The sequence below is a fragment of the Diabrotica virgifera genome, chromosome 8 (assembly GCF_917563875.1).
Source record: "Diabrotica virgifera virgifera chromosome 8, PGI_DIABVI_V3a".
NCBI classification, from domain to species: Eukaryota; Metazoa; Arthropoda; class Insecta; order Coleoptera; family Chrysomelidae; genus Diabrotica; species Diabrotica virgifera.
In genome coordinates, this window is record NC_065450.1 from 75,216,196 (window position 1) to 75,236,236 (window position 20,041).

The following is a 20,041-nucleotide window of genomic DNA, read 5'->3' on the forward strand; positions in this document are numbered from 1 at the left end:
CAAATAAAAACACTGATTGACTCATAAAATAGAGGTTCGATTGATAAGATTAGAATGGCCGGCATGCAGCCCCGACCTCAATCCTATTGAACAATAATGGGATGAATTAAAAAAAGCTATTCGCCGTCATCCTAAGCCTCCAGAATATTTGGTACAGTAACTATATATTACTGTATGGCTCTGGTAGAATTATATCAGGATATTCCCCAGCCAAGGATAACACATCTTTATTCGATGCTAAACAGATTGGGAGCAGTCGTTGCTGCAAGAGGTGGGCATACCCGCTATTGAATTGTTTTGTTTTGTTATTATTATTTTTTTATTTTGTTAATTTTAGGGCGTTTGATATTTTTAAATAAGAAAACCTTCAAGCAGTGTTTTTATTTACAGCTCTTACTAGAAAAGAGATATTCGGATAATTCAAAAAACAAAACCTTAGAGATACCTCCAGAATAATACATAAGGATAATTTTTTTAAATTAGTATTATTCTTAGTTGTATTTACGCATATTACATAATATACATGCAATGGTTGAGAATAGTGTCGCGCCCGGTTGATTGGCAATTAAAAAACAAAGGGGTTTTCGATATTGTATTGCAAAAAACTTTTCGGGATTTCATCAATCGATGTTCAAAGAATATTTACCTACCTTGGTAACATTAAATCTTGAAGTATTTTTCCAGATACCAAATCGAAACCAAGAGCCTCTAATAGTGAACTTGTTTTGAAGCAGATCCATTTAGAAGGGGACATTCAGATAGTCGGCAATTTCGTATCCTGCTTCAGCAGATAAATCTTAAGGAAAGGGCATAAATACTGTTTTTAGGTATTGGCCAAAAATTAAACATCTTTAAAAATCTATGAACATTTTCAATTTCTTTACAACGCGAAATAGCAGCAGCTGCATAATACTCTGGTTAAATCGGAGAGTGCAGGAAGAGTCTATACCTGTTTCGCATGTCTTTTCCCCCTCATCAGTAGTCCCATATCCTCTTCTCTCCGATTTCTCCGACACATTTTTGACTCTGGCAACATGCAAATTTGTTAATAGGGAACATTTTCAAGCAAGATGGTGAAAAAAATTGAATCAGAATATTTTTCAGCACATATACGCTTACCGGCACAAAATTCCGCCACCCAAAATTTTTGAAGGTTTGACAATTTATAACTTTATTGTTTGTGCTCTGATTTTCAAGATTTTTGTACCAGTTTGTAGGTACATGTATTGATATCTTTTGGAATTGTTCCAGTAATAAAAAAAATACTTGCATGGCATTATACAGTGGTGATTGGAAACATTGTATTTTCTCATAATTTTAAAAAGTTCTGTGGAAAAATGGAATACCTGATTTTGTCTCATAGTCCTGTCATATTATCCCGGAGGTAACACTAAAATTTCGTTTTTTGAATTATCCGAATATCTCGTTTCTTGTAAGAGCTGTACCATTTTTGCAAATAAAAACACTGATTGACTCATAAAATAGAGGTTCGATTGATAAGATTAGAATGGCCGGCATGCAGCCCAGACCTCAATCCTATTGAACAATAATGGGATGAATTAAAAAAAGCTATTCGCCGTCATCCTAAGCCTCAAGAATATTTGGTACAGTAACTATATATTATTGTATGGCTCTGGTAGAGTTATATCAGGATATTCCCCAGCCAAGGATAACACATCTTTATTCGATGCTAAACAGATTGGGAGTAGTCGTTGCTGCAAGAGGTGGGCATACACGCTATTGAATTCTTTTGTTTTGTTATTACTATTTTTTTATTTTGTTAATTTTAGTGCGTTTGATATTTTTAAATAAGAAAGCCTTCAAGCAGTGTTTTTATTTTACAGCTCTTACTAGAAAAGAGATATTCGGATAAATCAAAAAACAAAACCTTAGTGATACCTCCAGAATAATACATAAGAATAATTTTTTAAAATTAGTATTATTCTTAGTTGTATTTACGCAAATTACATATACATCCAATGGTTGAAAATAGTGTCGCGCCCGGTTGATTGGCAATTAAAAAGCAGGGGTTTTCGATATTGTATTGCAAAAAACTCTTCGGGATTTCATCAATCGATGTTCAAAGAATATTTACCTACCTTGGCAACATTAAAATTTTCAGTTTTTCACATAGTTTACGAAGGTTAAAAATCGCCGATTTCGCAATTTTTAAAATTTTAATCGCTTATATGTCAAAAACTATCAACTTAAGAGAAAAGTCACTAAAGACCTTTGCTGTTTGGAATGATCCAGAAAACCTAAAAAAACTTTGGTCGATGTAAAAAAATAATTTTAGGAAAAAAACAAAAAAAAAAACGTTTAAAAAATTTTTGACCCACTTTTGGACCTGGCAACATGAAAATTTGTTAAAAGGGTTCCTTTTTGGGTAAGATTGTGCAAAAATCCGAATAAAAATATTTTTCCTAGCGGATGCGCAGTGAATTTCCGGACTATATATAAGTACAATATGCCTGATCTATGTGAGACAATATTTCCATCTTTGTCTTAAAGTTGGAAGAGTTTCTTTTTGCAATATACTATTTTCTTTTTCTTAATTCTTTCATGCATTTGCTTTCTTAGGTATAACTAAAGCACTAAAGAAAGCCAAACGAAAGATTGCCAATAATAACAAAGTATATAGAAATATCGATACATTTTTGGCAAAGTAACTTAAGTGGCATTTTTGAAAATCATATTTTTCATTTAAACTAACGCTATTATTGTTCAGAAGGTACTGCCAAAGTGTAGTAAGCCTATATATAATGTTTAAAGTAATTCTAGGCTTACTACACTTTGGAAGTATCTTCTAAACAATAATAGTGTTAGTTTAATGGAAAAACAGGATTCTCGCCAAAAATGTCACTTACGTTACTTTGGCAAAAATGTATCGATATTGTCCAATACAATTGAACAAGCAGATGAGATTTCAGATGAGTGGAATCTATAGCACTTTTCAGATAGTTCTTGAAGGATTTTTCCAGATACCAAATCGAAACCAATAGCCTCTAATAGTGAACTTGTTTTGAAGCAGATCCATTTAGAAGGGGACATTCAGATAGTCGGCAATTTCGTATTCTTCTTCAGCAGATAAATCTTAAGGAAAGGGCATAAATACTGTTTTTAGATATTGGCCAAAAATTAAAGATCTTTAAAAATGTATGAACATTTTCAATTTCTTTTCAACGCGAAATAGCAGCAGCGGCATAATACTCTGGTTAAATAGGAGAGTGCAGGAAGAGTCTATACCTGTTTCGGATGTCTTTTCCCCCTCATCAGTAGTCCCATATCCTCTTCTCTCCGATTTCTCCAGGTATCACACTTTGGCCTTCCCGAATTGCAAAGAAAGAAATGTCACGCATGAACTAGAGTCATCTACCGAAAAACAAAGTAAGTTTTCAATCGAAGTAGTACAGAAAACGACAATAAGTATCGTTCCCTAAAATAAATCTCGAGAGGTGTAACCAAAGAAAGTATTTCACCTGTTGTCAATCTGGTGGTATGGGAACGATATTTATTGTCGTTTTCTGTGCTACTTCGATTGATAACTTACTTTGTTTTTCGGTAGATGGTTCTAGTTCATCCGTGACATTTCCTTCTTTGCAATTCGGAAAGGCCCAAAGTGTGATACCTGGAGAAATTGAAGAGAAGGGGATATGGGACTACTGATGAGGGGGAAAAGACCTCCGGAACCGGTATAGACTCTTCCTGCACTCTCCGATTTAATGGTGTAACTTTTTACTGAACCATATGTGGACCATATAGAACAATTTGGTGTAGGAGGAAAACTTTTATTTTGGATGTCTGGGTTAGGCCTTTATTTGGACCAATTATACCATGCTACCTCCGTAACTTGGGAACCGTTCATTTTAGAAGGATTATGCATAGGACCTTTTTTATTTAAAATTTACTGTAGAACATTTTTGTATATAAGGTTGTTCATGCTAAACCGCACAGTTTTAGAAATATTGACGAAAAACCTAAAAAACTACGAATTTACCGATTTCTCCCCCCTCTACCCCCCAAACACGACGCTCAAAATGGTGTCACTTTTTTCTGAACATTATGTGGACCATATAGAACAATTTGGTGTTGGAGGATAACTTTCACTTTGGATGTCTGAGTTATGCCATCTTTTGGATCAATTCTATCATACGATACTCCATACTAAAACAATTACAGAAACCGGAACAAAGGCTAGGAAATTCGAGCCATCGAAAATGACCCTAGTTGTGGGTTCCTTATATTCCAGTGCTTTCTTAGCAATTCTCACTTGAAGAATTCGGTCCATATTTTTAATATATTTCTCTATTCTTTAAGCATATGCCCGTATGTGAAAATTATTTATTCAAAGTTTACACATCATTTTGACTTAATTCAATATTCGGACGAAAATTTTTTCCTGGCTTGCTTATTCGTTGTATTTCCCTACATGCGTTTTTCTCTGTTTTATTTGACATTCCTTCTTAAACTATTCTCTGACTACTGTTGTATACTTCTATTTTTTCGTAAAATTAGAGATTACTTATCCGTTTTTTAAGTTCTTCGCTTGTGATTTCAGAAGGTTATAGATAATTGTTAACATCTTTCTTATGCCTGTTTATAAATAATTCAGATATACGTCATAACTGCATGGTCCTGTATTTTATTTAGCTGGAAAATTGGAGGTAGTTTTATAAAAAAGAACAAATTTGTGCAGTTTCTAGGATTTAGAATATTTTTATTATACCCTTGCCGTATACAAAATTAACAAATTCAGAAACCACCTTTCAGTACTGATTTGTTAACGGCGTCCATTATGGTGTCCATTACCATTTTGTTGTCCATTATTATTAGTGTGGCCATTTCCGTTCTGTTGTCCGTTCCCATTTTGGTGACCATTCTGTCCTTGATTTTGCAGATGGGCTGGAACGGTACGTGAACGACCTCGTTCTTGAGGTGAAGGCGAACGTTGAGGAGGATTAGGGTCATAATTTTTCGACTCGACAGATTCCATCAGGTACAATGAAATGCAGGCAAAGCAAATCATCAAACAAATTAATTTGTTACCCTAAAAGAAATTTGAAATAATTTTATTAATAATCTACCTTGGATTAATATTTAATACTGCGATATATTTTCTTTATAAATTGAGAAGAGGGTCAAAAATGAAAAATATACAATGAAGAACAAATGAAGAACGGATATGAACACATATTAGTTGCGTTCGCGGATACTCTGGACAATTTGTCGCCGACAATTCCTAACCTCACCTAATGTAAATTATACCGTTAATAGATAAATATACACTGTATATTTACTTTTAGTTAATATTAATAACTACTACTACTACTATCGGTTTACAGCGTTCTTCGACGCCTTCCGACTCCTAACCGCCATTCTTCTCTGTTTAACCATAGACCTGGAGGGATTTCTCTTTCCTCTAGTTCTTTTTCAATTCCCTCCCTCCAGCTTCTTCTCGGCCTTCCTCTTTTTCTTCTCCCTTGTGGTGTCCATGCCAAAACCTGTTTAGGGATCCTGCCATCTGGCATTCTCTGTACATGGCCGTACCATACCAGTTGTTTTGTTTTTATGTCATCAATTATTGTATGTGTTACGCCTATCATTTCTCGTATTTTCTCGTTCGGTATCCGATCTCTTCTTGATTTGCCTGCTGCTCTTCTCCAGAAGTCCATTTCTGTTACTAGTAACATTTTCTGGGCTCTTTGTTTCAGTGGCCAAACTTCACTGTCATATGTGATTATACTTTTAAGTATGCAATTGTATATGAGCTGTTTGTTCGCTTTAGATATTGTCTGGTCCCACAGAATGCCGTTCATCATGGATATGGCTTTTCTACCCTATATGTTTCTGTCTTTTATAGCAGCATCGAGTGTTCTATCTTGAGTTATCTTCATGCCCAGGTATTTGTATTCATCGCAGAGTTTAATTTCTACCCCATCGTCTAATGTAATGGACTGCTTTGTTCCTCCAATACACATGGCTTCAGTTTTCTTAATGTTAACTTCGAGGCCCCATTTGTTATATTCTTCTATTAGCTTCCGCGTCATGTAACTTAAGTCGTCATGATCTTGAGCAATCAGAATTTGGTCATCAGCGAAACATAAAGTGTATAGTGTTGTGTCGTCATTGAGAGGGATTCCCATGCCATTACATTTTCTTTTCCACAGCTTGAGTGCTTGTTCCAGAAAAATTTTAAAAAGGGTAGGCGAAATACAACAACCCTGCTTCAATCCTTTTGTGACCTTAAATCCCTCAGACATCCTTGATGCAGTTTTAATTTTTGCAGTCGTTCCATTATACAGACTTTGGACTGCTTTGATAAGACCATGTTTAATGTTGGTTTGATGTAGGGTTGACCATAGTTTGCTGAGGGGCACACTGTCATATGCTTTTTGTAAGTCTATGTGTACCAGGTAAACTTCTTTATTGGCGGCTGTTTTTTTCTCAATAACTTGCGTAATAGAGTACAGGTGGTCTACTGTGGACCGCCCACCTCTAAAGCCAGCTTGCTCCTCTGCTTCGTAATCTCTATAGTCATTTTCTATTTTGTTCTTAATAAGTTTCCCATAGATCCTATTTATTGTGCTGTTTGCCGCAATTCCGCAATACATATTAATAACTAATTATTTAATTATAATAAGTAAATATACCTTGTATATTTATCTATTAACGATATTATTTGTATTATTTTAAAGTGCGCATGCGTTTTCTGACAAATGATCCAATTTTATGACAATTTCAGGTACCTGCGAACGCAACTATTATATACTAAACAAACACACCTAGCAGCAGAAAAAAACATTAGAAGGAAAAATTACCATATAAATTATAAAAACAAAAAACCATATTGGTGGACAACAAAGACAGAAAACCAAATAAAAGAAAAAAAAGAAAGATTTCCAAAAGTGGCTGACCACAGAAGATCAAGAAGACAGAAGTGTATAGAGCAGGTAGACTTATGAAAAAAAAATGATTAAGAGAAAATTTTGCAGCACAAAAACTCTATTTTGGTAAAAAAAATGTAAAGATATTAATAGAAAATGCAATGGAGGCATGAAAAACGTTGAGGCAATAGAATATGCAGTCCATTTAAGATGACTATGGAACTACTACAGAACTGCACCACGTCTCCTACCCTGTTTAAAATATTCCTGGAAAAAAACTTGAAATCTTGGAAAAGAAAGTGCGAAGAAATGGGTGTACCAGTACGGAACGAATATCTAGATATCGTAAGTTTAGCTGACGACCAAATAGTGGTCGTACAAGATGAAGGTGGCCTCAGTTTTATGATGAGAAAACTGGAACAGCAATAGACTAAGAATGGGATGGAAATAAACCAAAATAAAGCTGTATACCTAACAACGGAGAATACAAAAATAAAACAGCTGGAAATAGACGAAGGTAAACAAATGAAAGGAACAGACAAGTACAAGTATTTAAGTTTTATAATATCAAACAAAGGAACAACGGAAGAAGATATAAAAAAAAGACTAGGACGAACAAGAGAGTGCATACGAAATTTGAAACCGGTGCGGTGTTATAGGAACATCAATATAAAAATAAAAAGAAGAATGTATAATACCATGACAAGAAGTATCCTCACTTATGGGTGTGAAAATTGGTCAGTAAATAAGTAAACGAAAAACAAAATAAGGGCAACAGATATGGAATTCCTAAGCAGAAGCTGCAGAGTAACAAGATGAGAGAGAATAAATAACATACAGCTTAAGAACAGAATGGGAATGAACTCAGATGTAATAGACTACATCGAACAGAAGAGATTAATCTGGTACGGGCATGTCAGAACAGTAAACCAAAATCTTTGGATAAATAGAATAACAGAATTGAGCCCGATATGAAGTAGGAGGAGAGACATCCTCAGAAAGCTTTCAGAAATGAAGTGGACGAAGCAATGGAAAGAAGAAATCTGCAAGAAGGCAAATGGCAAAACAGAAAAAACTGGAGAGAATGGTTAACTGAAGGAGTAAAGTGAAAACTGTGGGAATCCTTAGTATATATAGAAGGTAGCGATTTTAGACGTGGTAAACGGTAAACAAGAAAAAGAAGAAAATGTCGTGACTCCGAAATATAAGACAATGGACAGGGATTAACGATATACAATCTCTGATACATATTGCAAAAAACAGAGGGTTAATGGAAAATGTGATCGCTAACACCAATGAGTACATTTGCATCTGAAGAAGAAGAAGAACCAGCAAACAGGATATACTGCGTAATGCCACGGATACGTAAGTAAAAATAAAATTCGACTTTTACTAGTTGAAAAAGACTAAATATTTAATTATAATTAAATTATAAATATAATAATTATGATTTAATTATAATTATAATAAATATAATTATAATTAAATCTTTAATTATAAAAAGATGATAAGCGGACAACAAAATTATTTTGTGATGCGCAAAATTAAAGAGGAGCTAATAAATAAAAAAAATATGCTATTATTTATGCCAGGATTATGTTTAACTGAAAATGTACAATATAAATTACGCATTTAAAAAACATTCTACACATTTTACTATAAAAATTAGGACACCATTTTTGTTGTACCTACCATCATATTGTTTCAAAAATAATTGCTAAATTCTCTTCCACTATAAAATAAGAGTATATAACAAGTGTGTAACTCAACTAGGCCTTACGTTTCTGTAGTAGTTCTTTATATACATATATTTTAATGTATTCCATGATATTTCGATTATTTTTATGATGTAGAAAATATTTCTTTTGTCAATTAAATATTTATTGGGAAATTTATAAAATTATGGATTTATGTACATAAATTAATTTTAATATTGATACACTGTTGTAATGGACGCTTTATGATGATAACGGTACATTTTTTCTTATTTGTAATAAGTATAATTTATTCTCCCATAATTTATTCTTCCATGTAAATATCCAGTTATATTTAGCATCCTCTTCGCTGCAAATGATGTCGAAAGACGTCATACGCTTCTTAAGTCACAGGCGAACAAAGCCACCAAAGAATTGAAAGAACTAATCATAGCAAAACAAAATCAGGGACTCCAATGTTACCTGGAAAGCCTTACATCTACAAAGGCCACAGATTACTCGCTCTGGAAGCAACGAAAAAAAAAGGTATTACTTGCCTAATACACCAATCAGAAATGATAACATCGGGGCTAGAAATGATATAGAAAAATGTTAAGATTTTGGTAAATATCTGAAAAAAGTCTTTGTACCCTCTCCTCAAGAATTATCTACTAAAGAAGAATATGAAATTGCTGAATATCTAAATGTACCCTTCTAAATGGATCTGCCTCATAACAAGTTCACTATTAGAGAAGTCAAACAAAAAATTATGGAAGAAATAAACATAAAGCTCTTGGTTTCGATTTGGTATCTAGAAAAATTCTTGAAGGACTATCCAAAAAGTGCTATAAAAATTATATACGACGACTAAATTATTTCCCCAACATCTGGAAAGTTGCCCAGATAGTTCATAGTAGTGGAAAAACAAATCAATAAAGACCTGAATAGTAAAAGATATTGTTCAGCAGCTTTCCTCGATATATCTCAGGCTTTCGACAAGGTGTGGCATGAAAGATTGCAAGTTTCAATTTCTAAAATCATATCTGACAGATAGGCACTTCCTAATAAAACATGGAAGTGAATATACAGAGTTGCGTCCCATAAATTCAGGAGTTCCACAAGTTAGCTTGCTTGGACCGATCCTTTACTTATTGTATACTGCAGATGTGCCATCAATATGACTTGCCATTTTTGCGACATTTGCTGGTGATACAGCCATTTTGGCGTCTCACACTGATCCAACATCAGCCTATAGGAACTTACAAACTAGTCTAAACAAGGTCCAAATCTGGTTAAAAGATTAAAGCAAATGGATTAAAATCAACACACGTGACGTTTACCCTTCGCAGAGAAACGTGAATTGTTAATGATCTGACAATTATCTCTTATCTAAATTATCTGAGAAATCTCCTGTCTTCGTTTGTCGGTAGAGCTTCCGGACACCCAGTATAGGAAAAAGTTTCTATTAAACATTATATCAAAAGTAAAGTCATTTCAGAGCTCATCGAAAACCAATACAAAACGTATAAAATGTGGGATCGTGGGATATACTAGATTATAATATAACGGGAGGAAATTCAACATGCTCTCAAAAATATGAAACATAATGGAACTCGGGAGAATATTGTATTTATAGAATAAAGTTTAAATGGTTAAAAAATAATCAGAATTTTACAGTAACAATTACATCAGTACACAACAAAAATAGGAAGGAATAGGAATAGAAAGAAAATACAGAATGGGAAACATAGAAGTAAAAATACTTTGTCACGCAGACGACGCAATATTGATAGCCCAAGATGAAGATAGTCTGCAAAGATTAGTCCACAGATTTAATATAAAAGCAAAAGAATTTAATATTACCTCAGAAAACTAAAACAATTGTAATCAGTAAAAAATCAATTAGATGTAAAATAGAAATTGTTGATATGAGTATTTAACAAGTAATAGAAATAAAATATATTCTACTAACTATTCTAACTAGATTGTCAAGCTATGTGACCTGGACAAAGACGTGAGAAATCAAGTACAAAAAGCAAAATAGGCTGGCAGGATGTCTTAATAATACTATATGGCGAAACCGAAATATTAACACTGAGATGTGTTCTTCTTCTTCTTCTTCTTCTTTCTCGAAACTCCTTATACCCCTCAGGGATGTCGAAGGATTTATTCATCCTCTATCTATATCTTCCATTTCTTGCGGTCCTTTGCTAACTCTTTCATTTGTTTATGTGTTTTCCTTTTTACTGTCCAATTTCTATAATCTGATCGAGCCATCTCTTCCTTGGCCTCCCTTTCGTTCTTCTACCTTATCTTTTTGATTCCGTCACCTGCTTTGGCAGTCTTCCTTGGTCCATTCTGTTAATGTGTCCATACTATTTTAATTTCATTTTTGGATCTTGGTTATTATCGATTCCTGTTCCAGTCTTTGTCTAATATCTGCATTTCTTATTCTGTCCAATTTCGTTTTTCCTGCTATTTTTCTCAGCTGCTTCATCTCCTCTGTGTTTATTGTACTGTCTATTTTTGCATTGTTTACCCATGTCTCACTTGCCTATATTAAAGTTGGTACAGATATTGCATTGTATACCTTCAGTTTTATTTCTTTGTCTATTTATTCCTTTCCAAAAATTGTTTTATTTAGTGCATAGTAGATCTTATTTACTTTTTTCACCCTATATGAGATTTCTTGATCTAGCTTTCCATCCACTGATATTATTAATCCCAGGTATTCAAACGTCGAGATTGTTTCTATTATTTCGTTTTTGCACCTAAATATCGTTTGGTTTATTTCTTCCCTTTTCTTTTGGGCACTATCCTGGTCTTCCTTTTTTTCTACATTTACCTACCTTTATTTTCAAATTTTCTATTTCTTCCACCCAGATATCGATTAATTTTTGAATTTTCTCTTTATTGTCTGCTATTATTACTAGGTCATCTGCATATAGTAATCCCTCCATTCTCACTGGTACTAAATTCCTCTACCCTATTGTTGACTGTAATTGCCTTGACCTTCTTTTAGCGCTCTTCATTACTCTATCAATTACTAATATAAACAAAACTGTGCTGAGACTGTCCCCTTGTATTATTCCTCTCCTTAGGTTTATTATTGGCGACCTGTTTCAGTTTATTTGTACTTTAGCAAGTACGTTTCTATATGTAATTTTTACCACGCTTACTATCTTTTGCGGGATTTGCAAGTCTTCCATTACTGACCATATTACTTCTCTATTTATAGAATCAAAAGCAGCTTTAATTTCTATAAACGTAATATACAAGTCTTCTCCTATTTCGTTTTTCCTTTCAATTATATTTCTCAATATGTATATATTATATGTTTTTCCTCTTTCCTTCCTAAAAACAACTTGTTCTTCTTCTAGTGTTTCTTCCAGTTCTTTCCTGAGCTTCCTTTCTATTATCCCGGTGTAGACTTTATATGCCAGTGATGATAAGTGTATAGCCCTATAGTTATCACATTTCGCTTCATTTCCTTTCTTGTGTAGTGGTATCAATAAATTTTCTTCCCAGTCGACTACTGGTATATTTTCTGTTCTCCATGCTCCCCTCATTATTTCCAGTAGCCAAAACTTGCCTCGTTCTCCCACGTACTTCATCTCCGGATCTATGTAATCTGCAGCTCCCGCTTTTCCAATCTTTATTCTTGCCAATCCTTCTTCAATATCTTTGATACGAAATTCGTCTACACGATTGTCCCTATCCTCTTCTCTTTCCTGCTGTCCTCTCTCCTCATTTTGTTGGTTGCTTGCCTCGAATTTTTCTTTATAGTGCTTATTTCATATGGTTAGTATGTCTTGTATGTTTGTTTTCAATTCATTTCGCTCACTTCTAATTCCTCTTATTTGTTTCCTTTTTGTTCATTTCATGCTTCTTATTTTATTTCAAAACTGTTTTGTCATTCCCACAACATTCGTTCAATTCTTCACCCAATTTCCTTCCAGCTCTTCTTCTTCGCATCTTTTACTAGTTTACTCTATCTTGCCCTTCATTTGTGTTTATGTATCGCTTCCACATTTCTTTCTTCTTTTTACTGCTTGCTTTATTTCCTTATTCCACCATCCAGTTCTTTTATTATTCTTTCCATTCTTTCTTATTCCACATACCTGTTTTGCAGTGTTCCATAACGTGTCTCTCAATTTTTTCCATCTCTCTTCCATATTTCATATTTCCTCATGGTGTTCATGCTGTTCCAGTGTTTTATCTGTCTCTCTTTGGTATAACTTCCTCACTTCCGTATTTTTCATATTATGTATTGCTATTCTTGTATAATGAGGACTCTCTATTATTTCCATTAGTTTCATGTTTATCTCTGCTGTCACTAGTTTGTGTTGGGTACCGAGTTCGGCTTCGTTCTCTGTTTTTATATTTTGTATCGTTAGGTCTGCGTCTCGAAAATATACTATGTAGTCAATTATGATTCTCGCATTTCTTTCTTCTGCTACGTATGTATATTTTTCGTTTCTCGGTTGATGCCAGAAAGAATTACCTATTAACAACTCATTTATTTGGCATAAACTTATCATTATTGTACCATTTCTATTTATCATCTCTTCTCCATTCCTTCCCAAGCAGCCTAATGCCATATTTTCATCATTTTCTATTCTTCCATTCCAGTCTCCTAGTAAAATTATGTTTTTGCTTTCCTCTTGTATCTCACCAATAACTTTCTGTATCTCATCATAGAGTAGTTCTATTTTTTCAGGCTCTGTTCCTTCTACCGGTGCGTATACCTGTATTATGTCACATTCTTCTTCTTCTAACTCTCTTTTTATGTATATGGTTCTTGATGATACTGGTTTGAATTTGGTTATTCTTCCATTCATTTTTTTCGTTACAACTATTCCTAGATGAACTCAAGAATTTATAAAACCAGTCTACATATGACCAATAATAATATGTATATGCTTCACAAATAAGACCCGATACAGCCAAACACAAAGACTACTGGAAACGACAGAGATGAGAGTACTGAGAAGAATTACAGGAAATACACTGAGAGATCGAAAGAGGAGCGAAGATATCAGAAGACAATGCAACGTACAGTGTATAAACAAATGGACGTTAAATAGAAAAAAAAAAGAATGAAATAACCACATAACCAGAACGAAGATAAATCACCAATCGGTAGAAGAAGTGTAAGCTGACCGCTCAAAAGATGGAGTGACAACTTCTCAAAGAGGTATCAATTGCCCAATGGACAAGCAGAATTGCTTATGAAGATGAAGAGGAAGATGAAGAAGAAGAATAATGTCAGTTTAACAAGTTTAAAAAATTCGTTACGAGCAAAAATAAAACTTGGTAGTAAAACCTATTTTGTTGCAATACCAAATTAATAAAATAATTAAATTAATATGTCGTTAAAAACTTGGGTATTATTTTATAATCATGATTATTTTAAAAATCACTATTCTATATAATTACATAATTTTACAAATTTCCCAATTAACTTTTAATTTACAAGGGAAATATTTTTTGTTGTGTCCAAATAAGATATAGTCCATTAACTCACGGCTTTTGTTGCAAATTTTAAAAAATGACATGAAATTTGACATACACAACTATACATACACACATACACTACACATACTCATATGTCAAAGAAGTAAATGATAAAATTGTGCCGATGTGTACTTTTGCCCTGAAAGTGAGTTTCATCCCTTCTCGGGGTGAAAAAATATTCGTTCAAAACAAGTCCGAAAGTGGATAAACTGTCTAATTCTAAACAAATTTTGTTCTATAGCATTTCTTCACTAAGTCAACACTTTTCGAGTTATTTGCGATTTAATATATTCATTTTTTCAACAAAAAACACGTTTTTGTAGACGGTTTTTCGCAAATATCCGAGCTCTTTCAAGAGTAAGCATTTTGAACAGATAAAATTTTAAGATCATATAAACAATACATACAAGAGTAAAGCAACTTATGAGGCGGTAAGGAATAATTTCATTTGGGATGCTAATTAGGGAGTGATTTTAACCCTTTTATTCAATAAACGGGACCAACTTTATTTTGACCGTAACTTAATTATTTTTGATCAGGGCCTATTTTACCACTAGGCCCGTGAGGCAACTGCCTCGGGCTCCTATTTTAATGATCACCAAACAAAACATGTTTATTACAACAACAAAACAAATTTTAAAAATTCTTTCATTTTACGAACAGGCAATGATAAATGATAACCATAAGAGTTATTATTAAGTAAATAGGCGCAAACTTTCGGCTTCAATGCTCTATAAGTGCATTCATTTTTTCGAATACTCAAATTTACATATTTAATACATATTTTAAAAAAATTTAGACGCAGAATGAAAGATTACATTATTACCGAGGACCGAATGTCCCTTAGAATAAATAAAAAGTTTCTTTTGAATAAGATATGCACATATTTAAAATTAAAAATCACACTCAATTTTCTCTTTTTTTCACCCGTGTAAACTATATTAAAGTAAACATTATCTAAGATTTCAGGGACTTTCGGCCCTCGGTAGTAACGATATCTTCCAATCTGTGTTTAAATTTTTCAACAATATTTATTAGTTTTCTCAGGCTTAGAAAAAAACGAATGCATTTAAATAGCATTGAAACCGAAAGTTTGAGCCTATCCCCTTAAACAATGTTTAAATGTTTAAATATAAATTTTATTTATTGTTAATAAAAATTTTATTTTCTTGTGCATCTATATTTCTATTAAATAATTAGTACATTTAAAAAACTTATTATTATTATTATTAAATTATATTTAGGGGCCCGAAAATTGTGTAGTGCCTCGGGCCTCATTGGAAGTAAAATAGGCTCTGTTTTTGACGCTAGAATCTTTTTAAGAAAACAAACAAACCTATTTTTATTTAGCTAGATGCAACTCTGCTTCTACTGGGTCGAAAGACCTCACATACAACCATTTTTCACTTTTTTATAAGCTATATTTTTGCTAAGAATGTTATTTTCGATAAAACACTTACTAGTCCTGTCGCCAGGGGGGGTACAACGGCCTCGTTAATTCAGATGGACTTACTCAAGTTTTTTTTATGTATTTTGACCCGTAGAACACGAATTTTTTGGGTAACAGTTGATCCGGATGTCGATAAGATTGTTATAGACCAAGAACTTGAGGAATCAAATAACAGCGATTTTTGGCAAAACAAAACAATATTTTGTATTTTTTGGGCCATTTTAAGTAAAAAATATTTCTACAAGTTTTTTCGTAGGATGCACAGTTTTCGAGATAAACGCGGTTGAACTTTAAAAAAATCGAAAAATTGCAATTTTTGAACCCGAATAACTTTTGATTAAAAAATAAAATAGCAAGTCTGCTTACCGCATTTGAAAGTTTAAGTCAAATTATATCAGTTTTGATTATTTGCATTGGTAAAAATTTATTTTTTTATTGTTTAACAAAGCTATAAACACGTAGGGTTTCCCGTGCTTTTACATGCGTTTTAACGCATGTAACGTAGAAATAGTCTTGATTGCACTAGTACCTATTCTACCTACTCGTTCGATTTTAAATGAGAAATCATAGAAACATCACTCACGCACTAGTTGTTTGTAGCTTTGTTTAACAATAACACAATAAATTTTTAGCAATGCAAATAATCAAAACCGACATAATTTGACTTGAACTTTCAAAGGCGCTAAGCAGAATTGCTATTTTATTTTTTAATCAAAAGTTATTCGGGTTTAAAAATTGCAGTTTTTCGATTTTTTGAAAGTTCAACCGCGTTTATCTCGAAAACTGTGCATCTTACTAAAAAACTTGTAGAAATATTTTTTGCTTAAAATGACCCAAAAAATACAAAATATTGTTTTGTTTTGCCAAAAATCGCTGTTATTTGATTCCTCAAGTTCTTGGTCTATAACAATCTTATCGACATCCGGATCAACTGTTACCCAAAAAATTCGTGTTCTACGGGTCAAAATACATAAAAAAAACTTGGGTAAGTCCATCTGAATTAACGAGGCCGTTGTACCCCCCCTGGCGACAGGACTATACCTTTTAAGTTATTTTACTTACTATGCCAAATTTCATGTCAATCCAAGCGGTTTTTTTTAAATTTGGAGATTTTGCAATATTTTACCGTGAGTCAATAGACTAATAACCGGAATACCATTTTAATATCTAATATAACAACTACGTAATCAAAAAAATAAAGATATATAAAGGACTAGTACGGACATTTGGAGCATAGTTCACTTGCAAGTTGTTCATACATTAGAGTAAAGATCAGCAATTTTTGAAGCAATAATGGTATGTATAATAAATAGGTTTACAACATATTTTTGAGTTCTGTTACATTCATGATTCATAATTAAAATTATTTACATTTCATATCTTTAGACAAAGACAATCATGACATTGATGATATGTAAAACAGCGTTCGTTTTGCTCCTAATACCCATCTCATTGTCTCTTTAGGGAGTCTTTCCTAGCTCATCCTTTGAACGTACCCGTACTAGGTCAATTATTGTTTCTCCTCTATGTAGTCAGTAATTGTTTTTGTTACACCCATTATTTCCCTTATTAATTCATTTGGAAACCTCCCCAACTTTAATGTTCTGGTTAATCGTCTGAGTGCGTCCATCTCCGTAGCCTCTAGTTTTCTCTTTTGATGTTTTCTAATCCTCCACAATTCAGAACCACATATCATGTGCTTTTTATCAACGTATTATAAATTGTTACCTTTCGTTGTTCTCCAATATCTTTACTCCACAATATTTTATTTAACGATTTAATTTTTCTTCTGGCTTTATTTATTGGAATGTCATCATCATCTGTTCCTTCTTTGTTGAAGAGTACTCCTAAGTAACTATAACTTCCGCATGTTTTTATTGTTTCGTTATTCTCCATAATCAAATCGGTTGTTTCTTCACCAATAGATATATAAATGTTGTGTTTTCTCCATATTCATGTGTAGACTCCATTTTTCATATTCCTCCTTTAGTTTGCACGCCATATATTCCAAGTCATCCTTATCATTTGCACAAATTACTTGGTCGTCTGCGAACTGAAGGGTATATAAACAATTTTTCTTCAGTTCATTGCCTATTTATAATCTATGTGTTCATCGCAATGCTTTGTTTCTTTCTTTTTAAACCACTGAATGACTGAATTCTCTTCTATTATCTTCTTTTTCAATTATAAGTTTTATATGACAACATACTGAATATTATTAAAAATAATAAGGAATACAAACTTATTTAAATAATTTTTTCAGGCTACCAAATTGATTGTTTTGATGATTTGCTTTGCCTGCATTTCACTATATCTGATGGAATCTGTCGAAGGCAAAAATTATGACCCCAATACTCCTCCTCGTTCACCTTCACCTGTAGAAAGAGGACGTTCACGTACCGTTCCAGCCCATCTGCAAAATCAAGGACAGAATGGTCAGCAAAATGGGAACGGACAACAAAATGGCCAACAAAATGGTCAAAATGGACAACAAAATGGACGCCATTAACAAACCAGTACTGAAAGTTCGTATTTGAATTTGTTAATTTTGTATATGAAAAGGGTATAATAAAAATATTCTAAATTTTACAAACTGCATAAATTTGTTCTTTTTTGTAAAACTACCTCACATTTTTCAGTAACAGAGGTATAAGTTTCCTAAAAGAAGTTTCTAGGTAAACAAAAACACAGGACAATTCAGATGACATAATGTCTGAATTTTTTAAAAATAGTCATATGAAAGATATGAACAAAAAAAGTCAAACTTTTCAACCTAATAAAATATTTAAAAATATTTAAAATAATATTTAATTGAAAACTCATTGGACCATTTTCCTGGTAACACCTCCACTGCTTCTAAAAATTGCCAGCTGGATGTTGCAAAGAAGACAAGAGGGAATTGCCAATTAAAATTTGCAATTCACCACCCCGTCTGTTTATCGTGGTAAATTCCAATGGAAAATGGACCTAGTTACTCAATAGGAGTAATACTAATAGAAAATAAAAATGATGGGTCAGAGGGAAAAACGATAAATATCAATTTTTGACTCTTCTGCAATTTTTGTTAGATTAGAAAGAGTACTATCAACCTGTGAATGGCCAAAGGAAAATAACGATGAGAATCGTCTTAAAAACTCGCCGCATGATTGGACGCAAGGGGGAAAACAATGAATATGTAACTTTGTTTCTCATTTTACCAAAAATGCTCCCAGATAGACATTCATTGTTCTTCTTCCTGATTCTTCAAATGTATACCATTTTTATTCAGTTGCTTTGACTTTTATTTAGCAGATGCTGCTGGGCACCTACTACCATCACGTTAGTTGCAATGCCGGGACTAATAAACTGGGTGATTTTAACTTAGGTCAGAGGTAGCAACCTATGCATTCTCTGATAAGCCTCTACTAAGAGGCGAAATCGTCGATTAGAGTGCTGGTTTGCGCTCTCTGAGCTAAGTGACAATTAAGACAGTTTTGGCTTCGCATTGAAACTCAATAAAAATGGTATACATTTTCATTTTTACAATATATTTTATATTAACAATTGGTAATCTATATCTAATCCTACAAAACCACAAGCGACAAATTAGAAAAAAAAGAGATAAATAACCTCCAGTTGCACAAAAAAACGAGGAAGCAAAAAGTAGCAGATAGAGAATAGTTTAAGAAAGAACGTCAAATAAAGTAGTGAGAAAAATACGCATGTAGGTAAATGCATTTACGCGGTAACTACGTAAACGCGTTTAAAATGTGGACATTTATAAGAGTGTTATGGATTTCATGGGTAGATAGAGTCACTAATATGTTAACGAGAATAGGCAGAGACAGAGAAGAAAACACAATAAAAGATAGAAAATTGCAATATCTCGGACATGACATGAGAGACGAATGATATAACATCTTGGGACTCATAATTCAAGGAAAAATAGAGGGTAGAAGAGACCCGTTTCCTGGTTGAAGAACCTGAGAGAATGGTTTGGTTGGAGCCCAAGGCAACTGTTCAGAGCAGCTGCCTCGATGGTCAAAATAGCCATGATGATTGCCAACTTTCGTCGCGGAGGTGGCACTTAAAGAAGAAGCAGAAGGTAAATGCAACGAATTAGTATATAAGCCAGCAAAATCTTTCCAAAAATTCGTCCGAATATTGAATAAAATCAGAAGGATGTGTAAACCTTTGAACAAAAAATTGCAAATACGGCCATATGCCTAAAAAATAGATAAATACAGATATTAAAAATATGGACCGGATTCTTCAAATGAAATATTCAAATGAGTGAAGTAAGAAAAAAACCTTTTACTCCAGGGAAATAAGGTTTTTGTCGGGACACTTGAGCAGCCAGGTTGCAAATGGGTTTTTTGGGTACTATATACCTAATACATTATAAATACAAAAATGCCCGTCACAGTTCAGACGAGAATTTTAGTTATTAACAAATAAGGGTCAAAAATGGCACTTTTTTCGTTTAAATCGCTACAGGTAAAAATGGGACAATTAAA

General features: G+C 33.2%; 1 protein-coding gene across 1 annotated transcript; it reads right to left on the reverse strand.

The window, feature by feature from the left end:
• Positions 1-4,697: 4,697 nt before the first annotated feature.
• LOC126889800 (uncharacterized) lies at positions 4,698-8,657 on the reverse strand. Its single transcript, XM_050658438.1, has 2 exons — positions 8,577-8,657; positions 4,698-5,047 (listed from the first exon to the last, which is right to left on the reverse strand). The coding sequence occupies exons 1-2, from the start codon at positions 8,580-8,582 to the stop codon at positions 4,781-4,783; spliced, it is 273 nt and encodes a 90-aa protein (XP_050514395.1). The 5' UTR covers positions 8,583-8,657; the 3' UTR covers positions 4,698-4,780.
• Between the last annotated feature and the right edge of the window lie 11,384 nt (positions 8,658-20,041).